This window comes from Trematomus bernacchii, unplaced genomic scaffold (assembly GCF_902827165.1).
Source record: "Trematomus bernacchii unplaced genomic scaffold, fTreBer1.1, whole genome shotgun sequence".
Lineage (NCBI taxonomy): Eukaryota > Metazoa > Chordata > Actinopteri > Perciformes > Nototheniidae > Trematomus > Trematomus bernacchii.
The window spans coordinates 378,738-394,932 of record NW_022987646.1 but is presented as its reverse complement, the minus strand read 5'-3'; the positions used below and the strand labels follow the sequence as shown (position 1 = coordinate 394,932).

Sequence of the window (16,195 nt, the reverse complement as noted above, 5' to 3'; positions counted from 1 at the left end):
AGATGCAACCCATACATGTGCCGTGTCTTCACACAAAGATCACAATGGTTGCCTGCTTCTGTCTTTGTTCAGCATCACAGGGCTGATCCACCCAGAGATAAAAGAGACACTGTTAGCTAGTTAGCAGGAGCTGGCTGCCACTTCTCCTCCCCACAGACCGCCTGACTGCTCAGCCCCGGCTTTCAACCTCAGTCCTGGATGAATACATCAAGGATCTGACTCACTCTCAATATCATGCAAATGCAGTCTAGATTTATGTCTTTGATGCAGGGTTGTTTGACTCTTCAACAGTGACACCTTATGATTAAAGGGTGCGTGAAGCCAGAAAATGATCTGCCCTATGATGTATCAATAAAGAGAGTGGCCAAGCTGCAGTTAGAGCGATAGGAGCAAGATGTCTCTGTCGGGTTTTGTTCTGTTTTGTAGGTTGTTACATCAGAGAAATGCAAATGAGTGACACAGCACTAAACGGCTCAACTTGATGATGTCACACAATTATGTCAGAGACTCCCAGAGATTAATCAGGCCAAATATTATAAAAAAACATCAACAAATGTACATTGTCAACCATTACTTGATTACATATTGATTTCGTCTTTAAAATATGGCATTTTTAAAAGTTATGCAAAAGGTTCAATGCTCTGAAAAGACACACAGGGTGCCCTTTGATTAAATAACTGCAGCAATGAAGAAAACCGCACAAATGCACCTGTAGTTTGTGCCAGTAATGTTTTTGTAAGGGTCACTTGACTCGACCTACTATAAATGCTGAATATGCCAAATGCATTTTATTTACATATTTTTTTATCCTTTTTGTGGAACTGCTTTTCTTTTTAGTAAAAGGTACAATATGTATATTTGTTTTATGTTGAAGTAATCCAAAGAACTTTTTTTTGTAATGGATAATGCTACTAGTTACAAAAATAGTAATTTGTATGCAGTAACTGATTACATTTCAAAGTGATCAACCTAACCTTGATTACATTATATTATAGTATACTGTTATTTTAGTAGTTTGTATACTAAACATTTGCCAGCCATATAAATAAGTAGGCGTAAGAGAAGCTTGCAGACACAGGAAGGAGAAGTGTGACTGTACTCGGACTGACTCATTAAAGTGAGAAACACTTCCTTCCCTATCTCTTCATCTTTAGAAATCTAATAAAACAAATGTAATTATAGTTTAAAGGATCTGTGTCAAAATGTATTGTTTAATGATATGTGTTTATTTAAAAAAATGGTATTAAAATATATAATAATCTCTTATACCAACATTGATTTTGACCCATTGTGCAGCACATGAGGTGTAACATGACTCCTGACAGTGTGTCTCGTCTCTCCTCAGCTCTATCAACGCAGTGTATTTCCTGTCAGCCATGATGTCGGTACAAACTCCACCTCTATCCCGCTCTGGCTCCTCCCCCTCTAATGTGGGAATGGCCAATCGCAGCGGCCCCTCCTCAGCTCCTCCCACCTCCCTCAGCCTTCGCTCATCATACAACCAGTTGCTTGGGCGAGACGTCATCAAGGAGTCCATGGAAACAGGGAGTTCGGCCACCTTGCCAAAGAGCCGTCAGAGGCACACGATGACGAGTGTGCGCAGCGCTATGGGGATAAGTGACAATCTATCCTCTAAAAATCAACCTGTAACCAGAGGGAGGGGGCTCCCCACCAAGTCCTCTTCCAGTTCTGCACTCTACTCCTCATCGTCCTCGATGTTTAATACAACCAACCCCAAACTGGCCAAGAATGGGGCCAACATGCAGAGACGAGCTGAGAGTCAGCAGCAGGAGCTGAGCAGGGCCAATACAGAGGAAAAGATTCACAACGATCTCCTCAATAACCCCAGCTCTGACTGGCTAGAGTCGGGAAAAGACAATTCACAGCTGCCCCCGTTCCGTAGAAGGACCAAGAGCTTCTTGGACTATCATGGGAAGGGCTGGGATCTGGACCACAGTTGGGGAAACAAAGAGGACAACGAGGAGAAGAAGGAGCAGCCTTCCCCAGAGAACAAGCAGCAGCCTTCCCCAGAGAAGGAGCAGGCCAGCCCTGCCAAGGAGAGGGAGAGCCAGAAGGAGGAGAAGCCCAGCAGCAAGCAGACCTTCCAGGAAGAGGTGGTGCCAGTGGTGGAGGAAGAGGAAGAGGAGGAGGATGAACCCACACCTGCACCAAGGCCGCCCCTGCTGCCGGTGCTTTTGGAAGCTCCTCTCTCCCCCACGTCCTCCTCTTCCAACGACAGCCCAGAGTGGGTCCCAGACAACCAAAGCCTCCTCCAGAGCCATGCTCCAGCCCAGGTCCGAGAGGAGCTGTGTGCCCAGGTTCAGGTCAGTCCATGCAGTCCTGCAAAGCCCCCTCGGAGCTCCCAGCCTCGGGTCATCAAGGTTGAGCTGCACCCCAACAATGAGAACCAGTTCCTGCAACAGTACCCGCCTTCCTCCCCTAAGCAGGCCCGGGCTGCAGAGAGGAGCACCCCCACCAGGACCCGGGCGCCCCCTGCCCTGACAGACCCTGAAGCAGAGACTGGGCTCCCTAAAGTGGGCTTAAGAATGGATCTGACTCCTGAAAGTCCTTCAGAGGATGAAGACTCCAGCTGGACCACCCTGTCCCAGGAGACGCCCTCTCCTCAGACTCCACGGGAGACAGGTACGATGTGTGTGTGTTTGTCTTGTCATCTGATCTTACATTTTTCATTAGCAGATCTGTGTCAGCTTTGATCACACTTTCTTTCCCTCTATTTATCTCTCCCTTCCTCTGCCTCTGGAAATGTACCAAAAGCCAGTTTTTAAGCAAGCAAGTCGCTCCAGTAATACTGCTGTAACCTTTAAGGCCCCTGTGAGCCACCTTATGGTACAGAGAGCGATTGGGATAGACAGAGCGAGAGGATACTGCAGATAGAGGGTGTGAAAATGGAAGGAAAAATGGGAAGAGAAAATAGCAGAACTGTGTTGAGGAAGCGGTGATTGCCAAGGACGGATGACAAAGCAGTAGTTTGAGAATATGAGTGTATGGAGGGTAATATAAGAAGGCAGACGGGGGGGAAAACAGCAGAGAGAGGAAGGGAGAGATGCTGTTGCTCACTTGGTCTGACTACAGGGGATGAGCCACACAGTTTCTATGACAACAGATAGGGACAGGCTGACCATCGCTGAAATTGACCCTGTCCATCCCTGTGTGTGTGTGTGTGTGTGTATAGCCGTTTGTGTGTCACAATCAGGTGTTTCTGTAGAGCCCTCCTGTGTGCGAGCATACACACGTACATGTTTGTGTAACACTCTCAATGTGTGTTATGTGTCGCTGTTCTCCATTAGCAGATGTATGGAGCGAGGGGGACCTTCCCCCAGGCTGGCGGGAGATCTCAGACTCATCAGAGATCTATTTCTGGCACATCCCCACCGGCACCACGCAGTACCACCGACCTGTTGCCTCCAGCGACGAGCAGACCTCTCCTAGCAATGAGCCAGACACTGAGCACGGCCCCCCACAGGAAGAGCACGACTCCCCGAAGCCCCCCAACGAGGTGAGAGGACAACATAACACACTCAGGGTTAAACATTAAATACCGAAGCCCTGATTTGTGAAACTGTTACGCTGGAAGTGAAATGCTTTCTGCACTCTTCTATGAATTGGCATAGCACTATGGCACTGGCACTGAAACCTATAATAATAAAGTAATATATAGTATTATTTTAAAAGTGAAGCATGTAAGTTTAAGAAACATCTTGACTCACGATCCACTCGCTTGTTTTTTTATTTGTTTTCACATCAATTTACAGTATAAGCGAGCCATCCTCTTTAAATGTAGAAATATTCCATCCGTTGATGAACATTGAGAAAATTAGCCACTGTCAAGGTAGCAATGACTCATCCTGGGGTCCATACATTAACATTACATCATAATGTAAAAGAAATTCAAGGCAAAAGAACACTGAATGACCAACAATTACACTACCAACGATAACAATAACAACAAAGATTACATCAGTGTATACAGTGACTGACAAAATAAAACAAAATGAAAATAATTGTTATTTCAAACATTTGTTTTGAAAGCTGTAAGAATGAATTAAAGGACATGCAAATTATATTTAAGCCTAGGATCAACTATTTTTGTGTAGCTGTGGTCAGATGGAGACCACAATGATATCAAAGCTTGATACTATCTGCTATCTGCTAACTGGAAAATGTACAATATTCCAACATATTAGAAAGCTGTTGTTAATGTGACAACCATCCTCTCTGTTTCTCTAACGCCTCGTCATTCTGTCCATCTTATCTTTATCCCGCCTCTCTCTGCCACAGCGCCCCAGCAGTCTGATATCTGGCAGCTCGGTGGAGCCGGTGCCCTCCCCCTCTGGCTCCTCCCCCTCCTCCTGCTCCTCCACCCCCTACGATGATGTCATCTCATCTGGACCAAATCTCAACCTCACCTCCTGCGCAGCCAGTGTGAGTCAGAGTCACATTAACCTGGGCGTACAATTTAGTACAGAAAATGATTCACAATGACAGATGATGAGATTCCACATGGGCAGCAATCACGTAACATATTGACCCTTAGCATGCGAGTGAGATTGTGCACCTCATCTGCACCCACTACCAAACTTTAACGAAGCAGCCATGGGTGTTTTGAATAAACTCCTCCTTCAGATCAAATCCAATCAACTTCACATTCGGTCAGCACAATCTGAAGACCCTGAAAATGAAAAGTAATTCAAATCTATTGTTTTCATGAAGCACCTTTGTGTCACAGCCATTTTGTGTAATTTGTCAGGAAGTTGGCATCCCACCAGTTCCCCCAACCAAACACACATGTTTGTGAGGAACTGTTTATTGTTGCTTGCAGCTTTAATCAAAATGGCTTCCCTCTCTGTAGAAGTTCAAATACATTGCTGTCATATACAGTATATTAATGGTTTAAGTTAGCTCCATTTTTAGCCTTTTAATCCATAACCAACAACTGCTCCACAGTTGTACAATCACTATTAAAAACATAACAAAGGATTCTCTGACATTACATGATGATGGTAGCACCACATGTAGCTTTTTATAGCTTTTATTTCAGCTCTGGTTCATCTCAGTTGCACTTTGCATAAAAGTCTTACGTATGCATTATCCTCTAAAAGCTTAATGGTGTACAGGCTGTAGTCGATATATCTCTGCGTTCGCTGCTGCATTTATTAGATTGAAATGAGCCCACAGTGAATCTCAGTCAGGGCCAGTCTGAGGTGCATATTCAACAGAGATGAATATCACTTGTACTCATTTAAAATGAGGATTAAGATCAAATAACTTGGTACAATCCATATTCAAATGTGTCTCTTTGTTATCTTCTAAATTCCCTCACCAGTCTCTGTCACTAATGTCTCTCTCTCTGAATGTCTGTTTGGCTCCAGGAGCTGAAGGACTATCCAGTCTATCCAGATCCCAGTCTGAAGGCGTTTCAAGGGGCTACCCTCCGCTATGCTTCACTTAATATCAAGTAATACACATATCCTATAATATATTGATTTTTGTGTTTTAATTTTGAAAATATATATATATTTTGACTTTATGTTATGTCTGATGTCTCCCTGCAGGGCCCCAGCCCAGCTGGAGACAGTGGACCTCAACAACACCTTCTCCGATCCCGAGGCAATGGTAAAACCAACATTTGTATGAAGTAACGTTGTGGCTGAGAACATTCTGCCTGGATTTTTAACCAGATAAATAAAAATATCAACTTTATTTGCTGAAGAAGTAGTTCCCTCTTTCAGTGCTTCATACTTTCAGAATCGGTTTTATTTACCAAGTAGGTTTACACATATGAGGAATTTGCTTTGGTATATGCTTTGGATTAAGATTCTTGTTTTTTACTCCACGCATTGTGCTATGAAGTACAAACATAAACCACAGTGCAAAGGTGAAAAGGCATTTCAGATCTGTAGCACAAACTAAGTATTTGAAAGAGAGTCGAACATGAGGCGAGTTTATTCATTAGGTCATAGGAGAAAACAAGCTACAATAAAATAAGACAGAGCACATATTCTTCTGTTATTAAGTCCGTCTGTCCTTATTTGCTGAACAAAATATCATAATTTCAGCGTATTATCTATTTATTAATGAAGGGAAGGCATCTTGCTTTGTTTTCCATGATGTAATACACCTGCTCTCAGTCCTCTCTCTTATCTGTTGCAAGGTGCCACTTCAGTGGTTACTTTGTGATGATGAACTGAGCTATAGACCATGGTTTACCAGCCCAAACTTGTTTTTTGTGAGTCTGCGGTTTGAAGAGAACCTCTTTGATACTTATTGCATTTCACCATTACTGCCAAAAGAACATATTTTAATAGTTCCAATATTTAAAAAGTTAAATGTTGTACACTCACGGCATAAAATAAAGTTTTACCAGTTAATGTTTAAGTATTCCAAAACAAAAGTACACATTTACCGTTTCTCACAAACTAATTGTTGCGACTGTCTGAGATGTTTAATAAAAAACAATAAGTGCGAAAATATTAAGGTATAAGCCCTAAGTAGTTCTCAGAGGAACCCCAGAAACACGAGGGCGTACGGTTGTGGCCATTCAGATATGCATCTAAGGATGTGTGGAAAGTTTAATGAGTTAAAAACGAGAGAGAGCGGAGAGAGGAGGAGAGAGAGGAGAGAGAGAGGAGAGAGAGATGTTGGACGATTGAGAGAGAGAGAGAGAGAGAGAAGAGAGAGACGAGAGAGAGAGAGCGAGCTGAGATTGAGAGAATTAGGAGAAGTGAGCGGTAGCAGCCCATGAAGTCCGCCCTGAGACTTACGCAGGATGAGAGAGGAGAGAGGAGAGAGAGAGCATTGAGGTCTTTTTTGTGGTAGAAACCAAGCCCTTTTAAAGTTACACACACACACACACACACACACACACACACACACACACACACACACACACACACACACACACACAGTCTTTCATATTTGATGTCTTCCCCAATCTTCCCCTCTTAGTCCTTGCTCTCCTGCCACCAGGTGATGTTACAGTGGCTGTTAGTACATACTGTCCTAAACCTTTGAACATTTTTCCAGACTCTGCCCTGTTGGTTTTTTTCAGTTATGATGACAATAACTAATAACTAAGCACTTATATCTTGGACACTGACGTTGCTTAGTATTGATTATTACGTAATTTTAGGGGACTTCAAATAATGTGATTTATCATTTATTGTTGTTGTATTATTTGTATTCTGTCTAATTGTCTAACTAACCTTGATTCTTGCCCTGTTAGACTTTATTGTAGCAATGTCGCCCTGTTGTGAAATATCACAAATAATATCAGAAAGATCAGTGTTATGACACTGACAATATGATAGCCAGAACTGCTAAAAAGATATTTGATGAAATTGACAACTGAATCCTCCAACTGTGTGTGGTGCTCCTTCCAGTCCTTTCCGGTCCGCTCTCTGGGCTGGATGGAGATGGCAGAGCAGGACCTGTGTGATGGCAGGAGCAGTGTGGCCGTGCACCACTGTATCAGACAGCTGTCCTACTGCAGGAGGGACATACGGGACTCCGCCGGCGTCTGGGGGGAGGTCAGTGTTACTTACATTACACACTATGTATGCCATAGCTCACTTTTTACTTTGTGCCTGAGCAAAACACCTTGACACACACAGCCTCCGCAGTTTAAACGTCCATGTGTGTAAGTGGACTGTTTTTTTCTTTTTAAACCAAATTGTATAAGAAGTTTGCAAGTGCTGTCCTATATTTATATGTGGATTCAATTGAGATGGGCTGGTAGAAACCTCATTTATTTCAAGAGATTTCAAATGAAGACAAGAAACAGTTTGTCTCACCTGATTCAAACCATATTGTGTTACATAAAAAATAAAAATAAATACAATTTGTGTAGCTGCGATATCTTTTTTTAAATGACTGGTTTCCTCACTGGTTTTTGGTGTTACAGGGTAAAGGGATGCTGCTGGTGCTTCAGGACTGCATGTTGACGCTCGTTGACCCTGATGATCACAGCTTGCTCCACTCTCAGCCAATCATTAGCATCCGTGTCTGGGGCGTGGGCCGGGACCACGACAGGTAGGTGGACATCACAATTATCCAACTTCTCTAATGCACATGTATTGATGTGCATTAGCCTACTATGGCCATTCTCGACACACACTGATGCATGTTGGAAGCTGATTCAGGAGTGTTCCCTTATCTTCAGATAATTGAAATCAGCCTCATTATTATTTAATGCATATTTGCACAGACTGCATTCAAAACTCACTTATGACGCTCATTGCTCCGTGTTTCCGTTCCATACCGAGGACCTCTGAGGCCTTCAGTGATCTGGCAATGTCCCACGACCTCAAACTTCCACTATTGAGCTGACAGTGTGCTGAAGCTAGCTCATCCGCTAATAGGGGGGCAAGCTAAGCCCTCATTGATATGGACCCCTCAGGGTTTCCGTTTGCCCATGGAGCAACCACTTCAAACACTCAAAGCCGGCACACATCTGGACACATTAGTGCTGATGTAATATTCAAATGTGCATAGTTAGTAATATGTATGAGGCGTGGAGGCGCATTTGCGTATGTGCATTATGATAGCATGCACATACCCTGATAATGGTATAGAAATCTTTTCTCGATGATAAATGTTAAACCAGTCAGAGCGGGTTGGAGGTTTCTGACATGTGTAATCAAATTGACTAAAATGAATTTTGATCTCTCTTCACTTGCCTTTACTCTTAGTTTTCTATCTAGTCTCAGTTTCTTTCTACATTTCTCTTATTTAGTATTTCTCGTCGTCTTTTAATTACTGCCACGGTCTCATTAACGCACAGAGGGCGGTTGTTGGATGCAGCCTCCCACTCTTCTTCTCTCCTTGCCTCAACAGCAACACTGCCACAACATTAGTGGTGTGTGTGTGTGTGTGTGTGTGTGTGTGTGTGTGGGTGTGTGTGTGTGTGTGTGTGTGTGTGTGTGTGTGTGTGTGTTGGTGTGTGTGTGTGTGTGTGTGTGTGTGTGTGTGTGTGTGTGTGTGTGTGTGTGTGTGTGTGTGTGTGTGTGTGTGTGTGTGTGTGTGTGTGGTGTGTGGTGTGTGTGTGTGTGTGTGTGTGTGGTGTGTGTGTGTGTGTGTGTGTGTGTGTGTGTGTGTGTGTGTGTGTGGTGTGTGTGAGTGATAGATAAAGAGACAGAAGGTAAGAAAGAGAGTCCCTCCACCCTCCTCCGTCTCAGAAGACAGAGAGACTCCCTGGCTGTCTCTCTCAGCGGTAATGGGTAAAGCGTGTCGTGAAGTGAAGAGGGGAGGTTCGGGCCAGTTCTCCCTCTTATCCCTTTTTCTCTCACTCCATCTCTCTCTCCCTCTCTCACAGTGTTACATATTCTCATCTCTTCATCCTCTCCTCCCACCGCTACTTTACAATCTGAAGCCTGCATTTTTCTGTTCGGTTTCAGGCCCATGATTTTCAATGTATTATAATTCCACTCTGGCTGGGAGTGTGTGTGACTCAGAACATATCTGATGCTCTGAAACCTCTTTCCATATGTTCAGCAAATTGTGTTATGGTATCCCGCATCTGTAGAGAGCTAGTGTGTGTGTGTGTCTCTGAGACGAGAATATATTTAGAGGTCGGAATAGCTTAGTCCTGCCACAAGAGTGCACTATACTCAAAGCCAGTGCATTCAGAGGGAAGACGATATATGTAGACGCTCCTGTCCATGAGTACTTTCTGTCTGTAGATGTTTTATTAGTTTAGGTTGATCTTTTATTATCAATTAAGGAACATTTGACAGCTTACTATTCTTCAGTCATTTATGTGCTTACAAGTTTTGGAAATGCCTTACTGTGTTTCAACGCGACATGCACAAAAAACAGGTTGATAAAGTAATGTTTTTTAACAAGAGTATACAGAAACTTATTGTTAGAGAATGCATAATCTTCACTGCTAATTATTGTATGGGATAACATACATAACACATTTGCTCATCTCCAATTACTTTTTTGTGTTGCATCAATAGATGAAAACTATACTAGATTGTATATGCTCAGCATGTGTATCTCAGAAAGCTTTACAGTCTGCTTCCAGATGTGTAGGTGATTTAGCTGATATACAAAAGACTCATCATTTGTCAGTGAATGAAATGTAAAATAGTTTAGTTTGCTGCTATGTATTATTATTGAATATATGTTCGTTGAGTTGGCTCATGTATGTATAGTAGAGTCATGATTTCTTTATTTATGAATTGTATTTATCACTTACAAATACTTATAAACCTGCTAATGCTGGTGCTGTGGTATGTCTTCAGCAATGTTGGTGAGATGATGCTGTCCTCTTGGTTAATCCGAGTTTGTTCTCCTGATTTAGTGTTCTTCATTTTCTTCAAAAGAAACAATCACAAGAATAACCTTAAAAAAAATCTTGTTTTGGAAGAACTTGATCGATCTGTAAAGTCCTTGACCTCAACTCCACACAACACCTTTGGAGAGGAACTGGTCCATCGAGTTAACACCCCTGAATGTGTGCAAATCCCTGAAGCCATGTTCATAAATCTTGTGGAAAGATTTGTAGAGCGAAGGCTGTTATAGAAACACATGAATGCTCATGGTTTTGAAATGACATGATGAGATACTATCTAGTTTATGACTGGCTGCGTTTCGACTCAGACTGGTGGTTATATAATCGACTGAAGCTAGTAGAGGCAGAAGGAAGAAAGACACATCTGAATTATGTAAAGTGAGAATGTGACAGAGAAAAGGGAGAATGGGAGCACAGCATTCAAACAATGAGCTTGAGAAAGGGCAGCAGTGAAAGTGAGACAGATGTGTTTAAATGCTTGCATGGAGGGCACTGCAAAGTGTCCGGTGTTTCTCTATCCATCCATCTGAGGAATGTTCTCAGTCTGTCCTCAATGTATCTCCCTCTCTCTCCTTGCCCGATTCAATATGAATGAGTCCCCCTGTCTCTAAAGCGGGGCAGGACAGGGGGGGGGACGGGACAGGGGACGGGGGGGGTGGGGTTTGCTCCTTGATGAAGTCATAAGTCTATATTTGGAGCACTCAGCAAGTCCTAACCCTGTGTGTGTGTGTGTGTGTGTGTGTGTGTGTGTGTGTGTGTGTGTGTGTGTGTGTGTGTGTGTGTGTGTGTGTGTGTGTGTGTGTGTGTGTGTGTGTGTGTGTGTGTGTGTGTGTGTGTGTGTGTGTGTGTGTGTGTGTGTGTGTGTGTGTGTGTGTGTGTGTGTGTGTGTGTGTGTGTGTGTGTGTGTGTGTGTGTGTCGATGAGATCATAGGTCTATATCAGGAGCACTCTTGTGTGTGTGTGTGTGTGTGTGTGTGTGTGTGTGTGTGTGTGTGTGACGGAGAATGAGCAGGTGTGTCTTGTGTTCTCCCCCACTTCTCCATCCCCTCGTTCTGTCTGTAATGCTCCTGCACTATTTCCACTCGTTGTCTCCAGCGCTCTTTCTGCCTCCCTCTCATGCCATTGGCTGCACGGCTTTGCCTCTTCTGCTCTCTGCCTCTCTTTGTTTGTCCCATCGTTGCACTTTAGCGGGGTGTAAGCCTCCCCTCTTTTTTTCTTCTCCCTCAGTAAGACGAGAGACTGAGAGACAAAGATAGCAGCCTCTGAGGGAGAGGGGAAGATACTTCAGACAAACAGGGAGAGTGTGTGAGGGAAAAAGATTGTCTGTGTGAGAGAGTGGGGTATCCTCAGAGCGACGGAGAGCCAGTGAGGGAGGGAGCGGCAGTGCATGCTTCTCTGCTTGCTCTGAGCAGGACTTAGCAGGAGGCTCTTTGGACCGGAGAGCAAAGCAAGCCGACCGTAGGGAAAGATAGGAAGAGAAAAGGTGTAGCCGAGGAGGAGGAGAGAGAGAAGCAGGGGGAGGGGAAGGGGAGAGAAAAGAGGAGAAGGGGATAAGGAAAAAGAGGAAGAGAGGAGGCAGAGGAGGAGATATTTACCCCGGGGTTCCACGGCTCTAGCAATGTCACCGTGGTTTTGGAGCTAACGAAGGAAGTAGTCGTCTGAAACTGGGCGAGCATGTCTGCCTGTGTGAGTACCCCCATCTCTTCTTCATTCACCCCTCCACCCCTCCACTTACAGTCATTCATTAACGCTCCTCTATCTCAACATCACCCCCCCCCCCCCCTCTCTCTCCTCTGTTGATTTCCTACTGCTCTGTGTGTGTAGAGGACACAGCACACAGCTCTCAGCACTACTTTTATTCATTAGCGTTCCCTTCATTTCTTCACTCATTTACTTCTTAGCCTCCCGCTGTGTTTGACTCCAAGCTGTGTACTTTGTCTCTCTCTCTCTCTCTCTCTCTCCCTCTCTCTCCCTCTCTCTCTCTCTGGCTGGCTAGCTGTCAGGTGTAGGGAGGCTGGCAGCAGGTTTGCAGCTGGAGTTACTGAGACATGAGAAAGCAGATCAGAAAGAGAAGGCATAAGAGTGAAAGGAAGAAAGAAAGAGAGGAGGGGGAGATAAGCGAAGGGGGATTGAGGAAGACGGGATTAAAGAGTCTGGATGTGCTGCGGGGAATTTTCAAAGTGTGTGTCACCACTGTTTGGAGCTGTTTGATATTGCTCTACTTTTGACATATACATCTTGCGCTGCACTCTGAATTAGTTTCAGCGAGGATACACACCTAAGTGAAGGTGTGTGAGCGTGTGTGTGTCTGCTTGTGTGTGTAGACATGATAAATGCCTTCCCTGAATGCATATGTGGAAATTCCCCCTCTTTAGTATCTCCCATAACAAGAAGAGGAGGATGAGGGATGAGCACGAAGATGCTAAGCGAAGAACAAACAGCTGGGGTGAAATGATTTACGACATGAGGGGGGCAGGTCCTGCTGGTTTTCGTGTCCTTGCCGCGTGACACTTATTAGGATTGACTCTTTAGTGTTTAAAAGCTGAGGACGTGTCCCGCTGTGATGTACGTCTATAACAGTGTCTCTGTGTCGCTGATGTCTGTGTGCGTTTCCTGCTATTGAAGTCAACTATTGTCCTCCACTAGTAGCTCATCAGCAAACACACACACACATAAAGTACGACACAAACACACTGATTCCACATGTCATCCATATTCATTAGTGCTTTGCTTATTCCCTACAGCTCTCACTCATTCCCTTCCACTGCTGACCTTCTGTGGACAGCTGTGGCATGTAGAGAAAAGGAGGAGAGGATATCAAATAGGAGGAAGAGAGGAGAGAGTAGGGAGGAGGAGGGAGGAGGAGGGAGGATCAGGGAGGCACGCAAGCCTCAGGTATCATTAATATTTTAATCCTGAGCACACTAGCAATCTCCTCCGTTCATGTCAATGAAGAGGGTTCCTGCATCTTTGAACAGTCACTCTTCCAGCCATGTCGTCACAGTTGAAGCGCAGCTTGTTTGCCGATGTCAAACCCCTTGTAACCTTAATTAACATGCGAGACCCCCCCCCCCCCTGAGGGCCCCCTGGGACGAGGCCTGAACACCTAGACCCACTCGATAGATGCCAGAGTGATTGATGGCCTTTCCTCCCCACTCCTGCACCGATTTGAGCCCAGTACAGACCTCTCTCTTTCCCTGCAAGTCATCGCTCCTCCACGTCAGCTCCTTCCATCTACCCACAATCCATCACTCCCACTTCTCCACACACAGTTGCACGCCTCGTGTCAGGACATGTCCACCCAGCCTCCCAGAAACCCTCATTTTCTAAAGTGTCATTATGGCTGGAGCTGGGTCCCCATTCCCTCTCCAGACCGGAATCATAAGTCAGACACACACACACACACACACACACACACACACACACACACACACACACACACACACACACACACACACACACACTCAAAGACACTCCTTCCTCCACACGTTTGACTCCCTCCCGTCCTTCTCCTCCCTCTCTCTCTTACATTAGCATGGTAAGGCACACCTGCTGTAATCCCTGTCTTCCTGACGGATTATTCCTCCTGCTCCTCCTATAGATCCCCTCCCTTGTCCAACCAGCCAATACATCTCCTCCCGATAAACCCTCTCTGGTCGCGGGCCGTGCGGGCGGTGGTGTGAGGTGATGCTGACGTTCACTGATCAAACAGGGCTGAACGCAGCGGGGCACAGTCAGTGTCTCTCTTCAGACGGTTCAGACCACAGGCAGCAGATGTGCTCTCAGACTGAATATATTTGAATACTCAACATGTTGGAAATATTTGGTTTCTGATTATGTTTTAGTAGGGCTGCTGTGGATGTGTGTAGTGGAATACATGTATGAGGCGGTACATTCATTTCTTTACTCAAATGATCTGTTTTGACAGATCGTATTTAGACGTTTGCTTTTATCTCTTTTCATGATTGTGATTTTAAATATTTCTGTAGCTCAGGATCAGACTACTTTTACTCACACAAATGACAATGCTTTGCAAATATGCAAGTAAACATTTTTTTTTTTTTTTGAGGTCAGCAAAAGGCATATAGGACAATACTTGACCCAGATTGGCTGACAATACCCACTCCTCTAATTCACACCTGGCGATTGAAGCGGGTGTGTCGGGAATGATCTAAAGCTCTACAATAGTTCTATCCTTGTGATGAGATTGTTTTCCCCATTCAAAAACATATCATTTAACAACTCAAATAATAATTGATATGTACATAATGTGTATGCCATTTCATGGATGGGTTCGCCCAAATTACAAAGAGACGATTAAATAAAGCTATTGTTTTTGCTCTCACTCATACAGACCGTATTGCAAAGAATGTCAGCTCAAAGTATTTTTTCTAAATCCAAAGCTTAAAAATAATCCATTTACAAAAGAAATTGAGAAAAGCATCTGCACATTTGTTCAGTTTGATATGCTTGAAAAAGATGAATCAATCCAGTAAGGAAACTTGTTGTGGGTTAATTGAGTAACACGTTAAAAGATATGTATATGAGCACATCACTGTAAGTAGAACAAGACAGAGACGGCTGCATGAAACATAATGATTTATGGCACATCCAGCTAATTAGGTTACATGCGAACGATATGATCCCAACTGCACTGAGAGGAGCGCAACGTTTCGCTTTACTAACTCGACACCAAATCCCTGCACACTCTCCCACTCCCTCTTTATCTCTTTCTCACACACACACACATTAGTAAGATCATGCATGGGGGCGTCATACTGAAGTGACATCTCACTGAAGCTCGGTCTCAGTTGAGAATAACGGCAGTTGTGTAAAAAACACACACACACTGAGACACACTCCAGAGCAGTGTGATGTATAAATGATCAAGAGCAGAGAGAACAGCAGGACATCATCTTTCTCCCTCTCTCGCCCACCCAAATTCACTCGTTCTCCCCCTCGTGCCTCACCCCACCAACCACACACACACACGCACACACCCTTACTCTCTGTCTTTTAATCTCGCCCACCCACCTACCACTGCCCTTAAATATGTAATGAAATACGATGAGTGTTGACACGTGTGCTGCTCACCTCCTCAGATCGTTGCCCCTCCCTCTCTGCCACACCAAATGCTCTGAATTGGGTCACAATGCTGCACAAACTGGTGTTGTGTGTGCGTTTTTCCCTTTTAGAGACACAATTTTCCCCACCAGCTCTGTAAATCTCTGCGTTTTCTTAGAAATGATGCATAGGCACCGAGGCAAACTAATCAAACTGATGCATTGCTTTTGGTGTAAACAACGTCAACTGTCTGCTCAAATCACACAGGCAGTGCCGTGGGCTGTGTATGCTGTTTAATACACCGTAGACATCAGTTTTATTTTTTATTTCGACTTGATTTTGTCCTCGTTTTTTGCCGCCCTGGGCAATATTGGTGATTGTGCGTGTATGTGTGCATGCCTTGTGAGTGTGTATGTGTGTGTAGAGACAGGGAGTGTGTGTCGTGTGGTGGTGCCTCCTCCTCCTTCATCGCTGCGCCCTCTCTGCCCCCGGCTGCTCATTTCTGCTGCTCATCTTGGAGCTGTAAACAAGTTTACGGTGTAGAGAGGTAATTACGTACAGACATTCTACATTAGGCCTAATGGCTGTGGGCCATGACTAATTCACCAGGTCGCAGAGGGGCTTACTCTGCTCTGTTGTCACACACACTTTAACTGCTCCACAGCATCTGTGGTTTTACTGGTCTTGCTCTTAGTGACACACAAATGAACTCCCACATCTTGCTCCATAAACTCTTTTTGTCACTTTGCCATCTCAGTATAAAAGGTATAGTTTGGGGAAATATGGTTTTGCAAGTCCGCTTTCTTGCCAAGAGAT

At 44.4% G+C, this 16,195-nt stretch overlaps 1 protein-coding gene across 6 annotated transcripts in view; it reads left to right on the top strand.

Moving 5' to 3' along the window:
• Positions 1-16,195, top strand: part of LOC117485500 (amyloid-beta A4 precursor protein-binding family B member 2) — a 34,323-nt gene that overhangs the window by 2,195 nt on the left and 15,933 nt on the right. For 3 of the 6 annotated variants that reach the window (XM_034134054.1, XM_034134051.1, XM_034134052.1), the window contains exons 2-8: positions 1,346-2,643; positions 3,309-3,517; positions 4,300-4,443; positions 5,391-5,476; positions 5,574-5,634; positions 7,401-7,547; positions 7,922-8,049. In XM_034134054.1, the coding sequence (XP_033989945.1) occupies positions 1,377-2,643; positions 3,309-3,517; positions 4,300-4,443; positions 5,391-5,476; positions 5,574-5,634; positions 7,401-7,547; positions 7,922-8,049 (2,042 nt within the window). In that variant the 5' untranslated portion in view covers positions 1,346-1,376. Of the gene's footprint in view, positions 1-1,345; positions 2,644-3,308; positions 3,518-4,299; positions 4,444-5,390; positions 5,477-5,573; positions 5,635-7,400; positions 7,548-7,921; positions 8,050-11,327; positions 12,002-16,195 lie in introns of those variants that run through there. The other 3 variants (XM_034134056.1, XM_034134057.1, XM_034134053.1) reach the window with 2 other exon arrangements.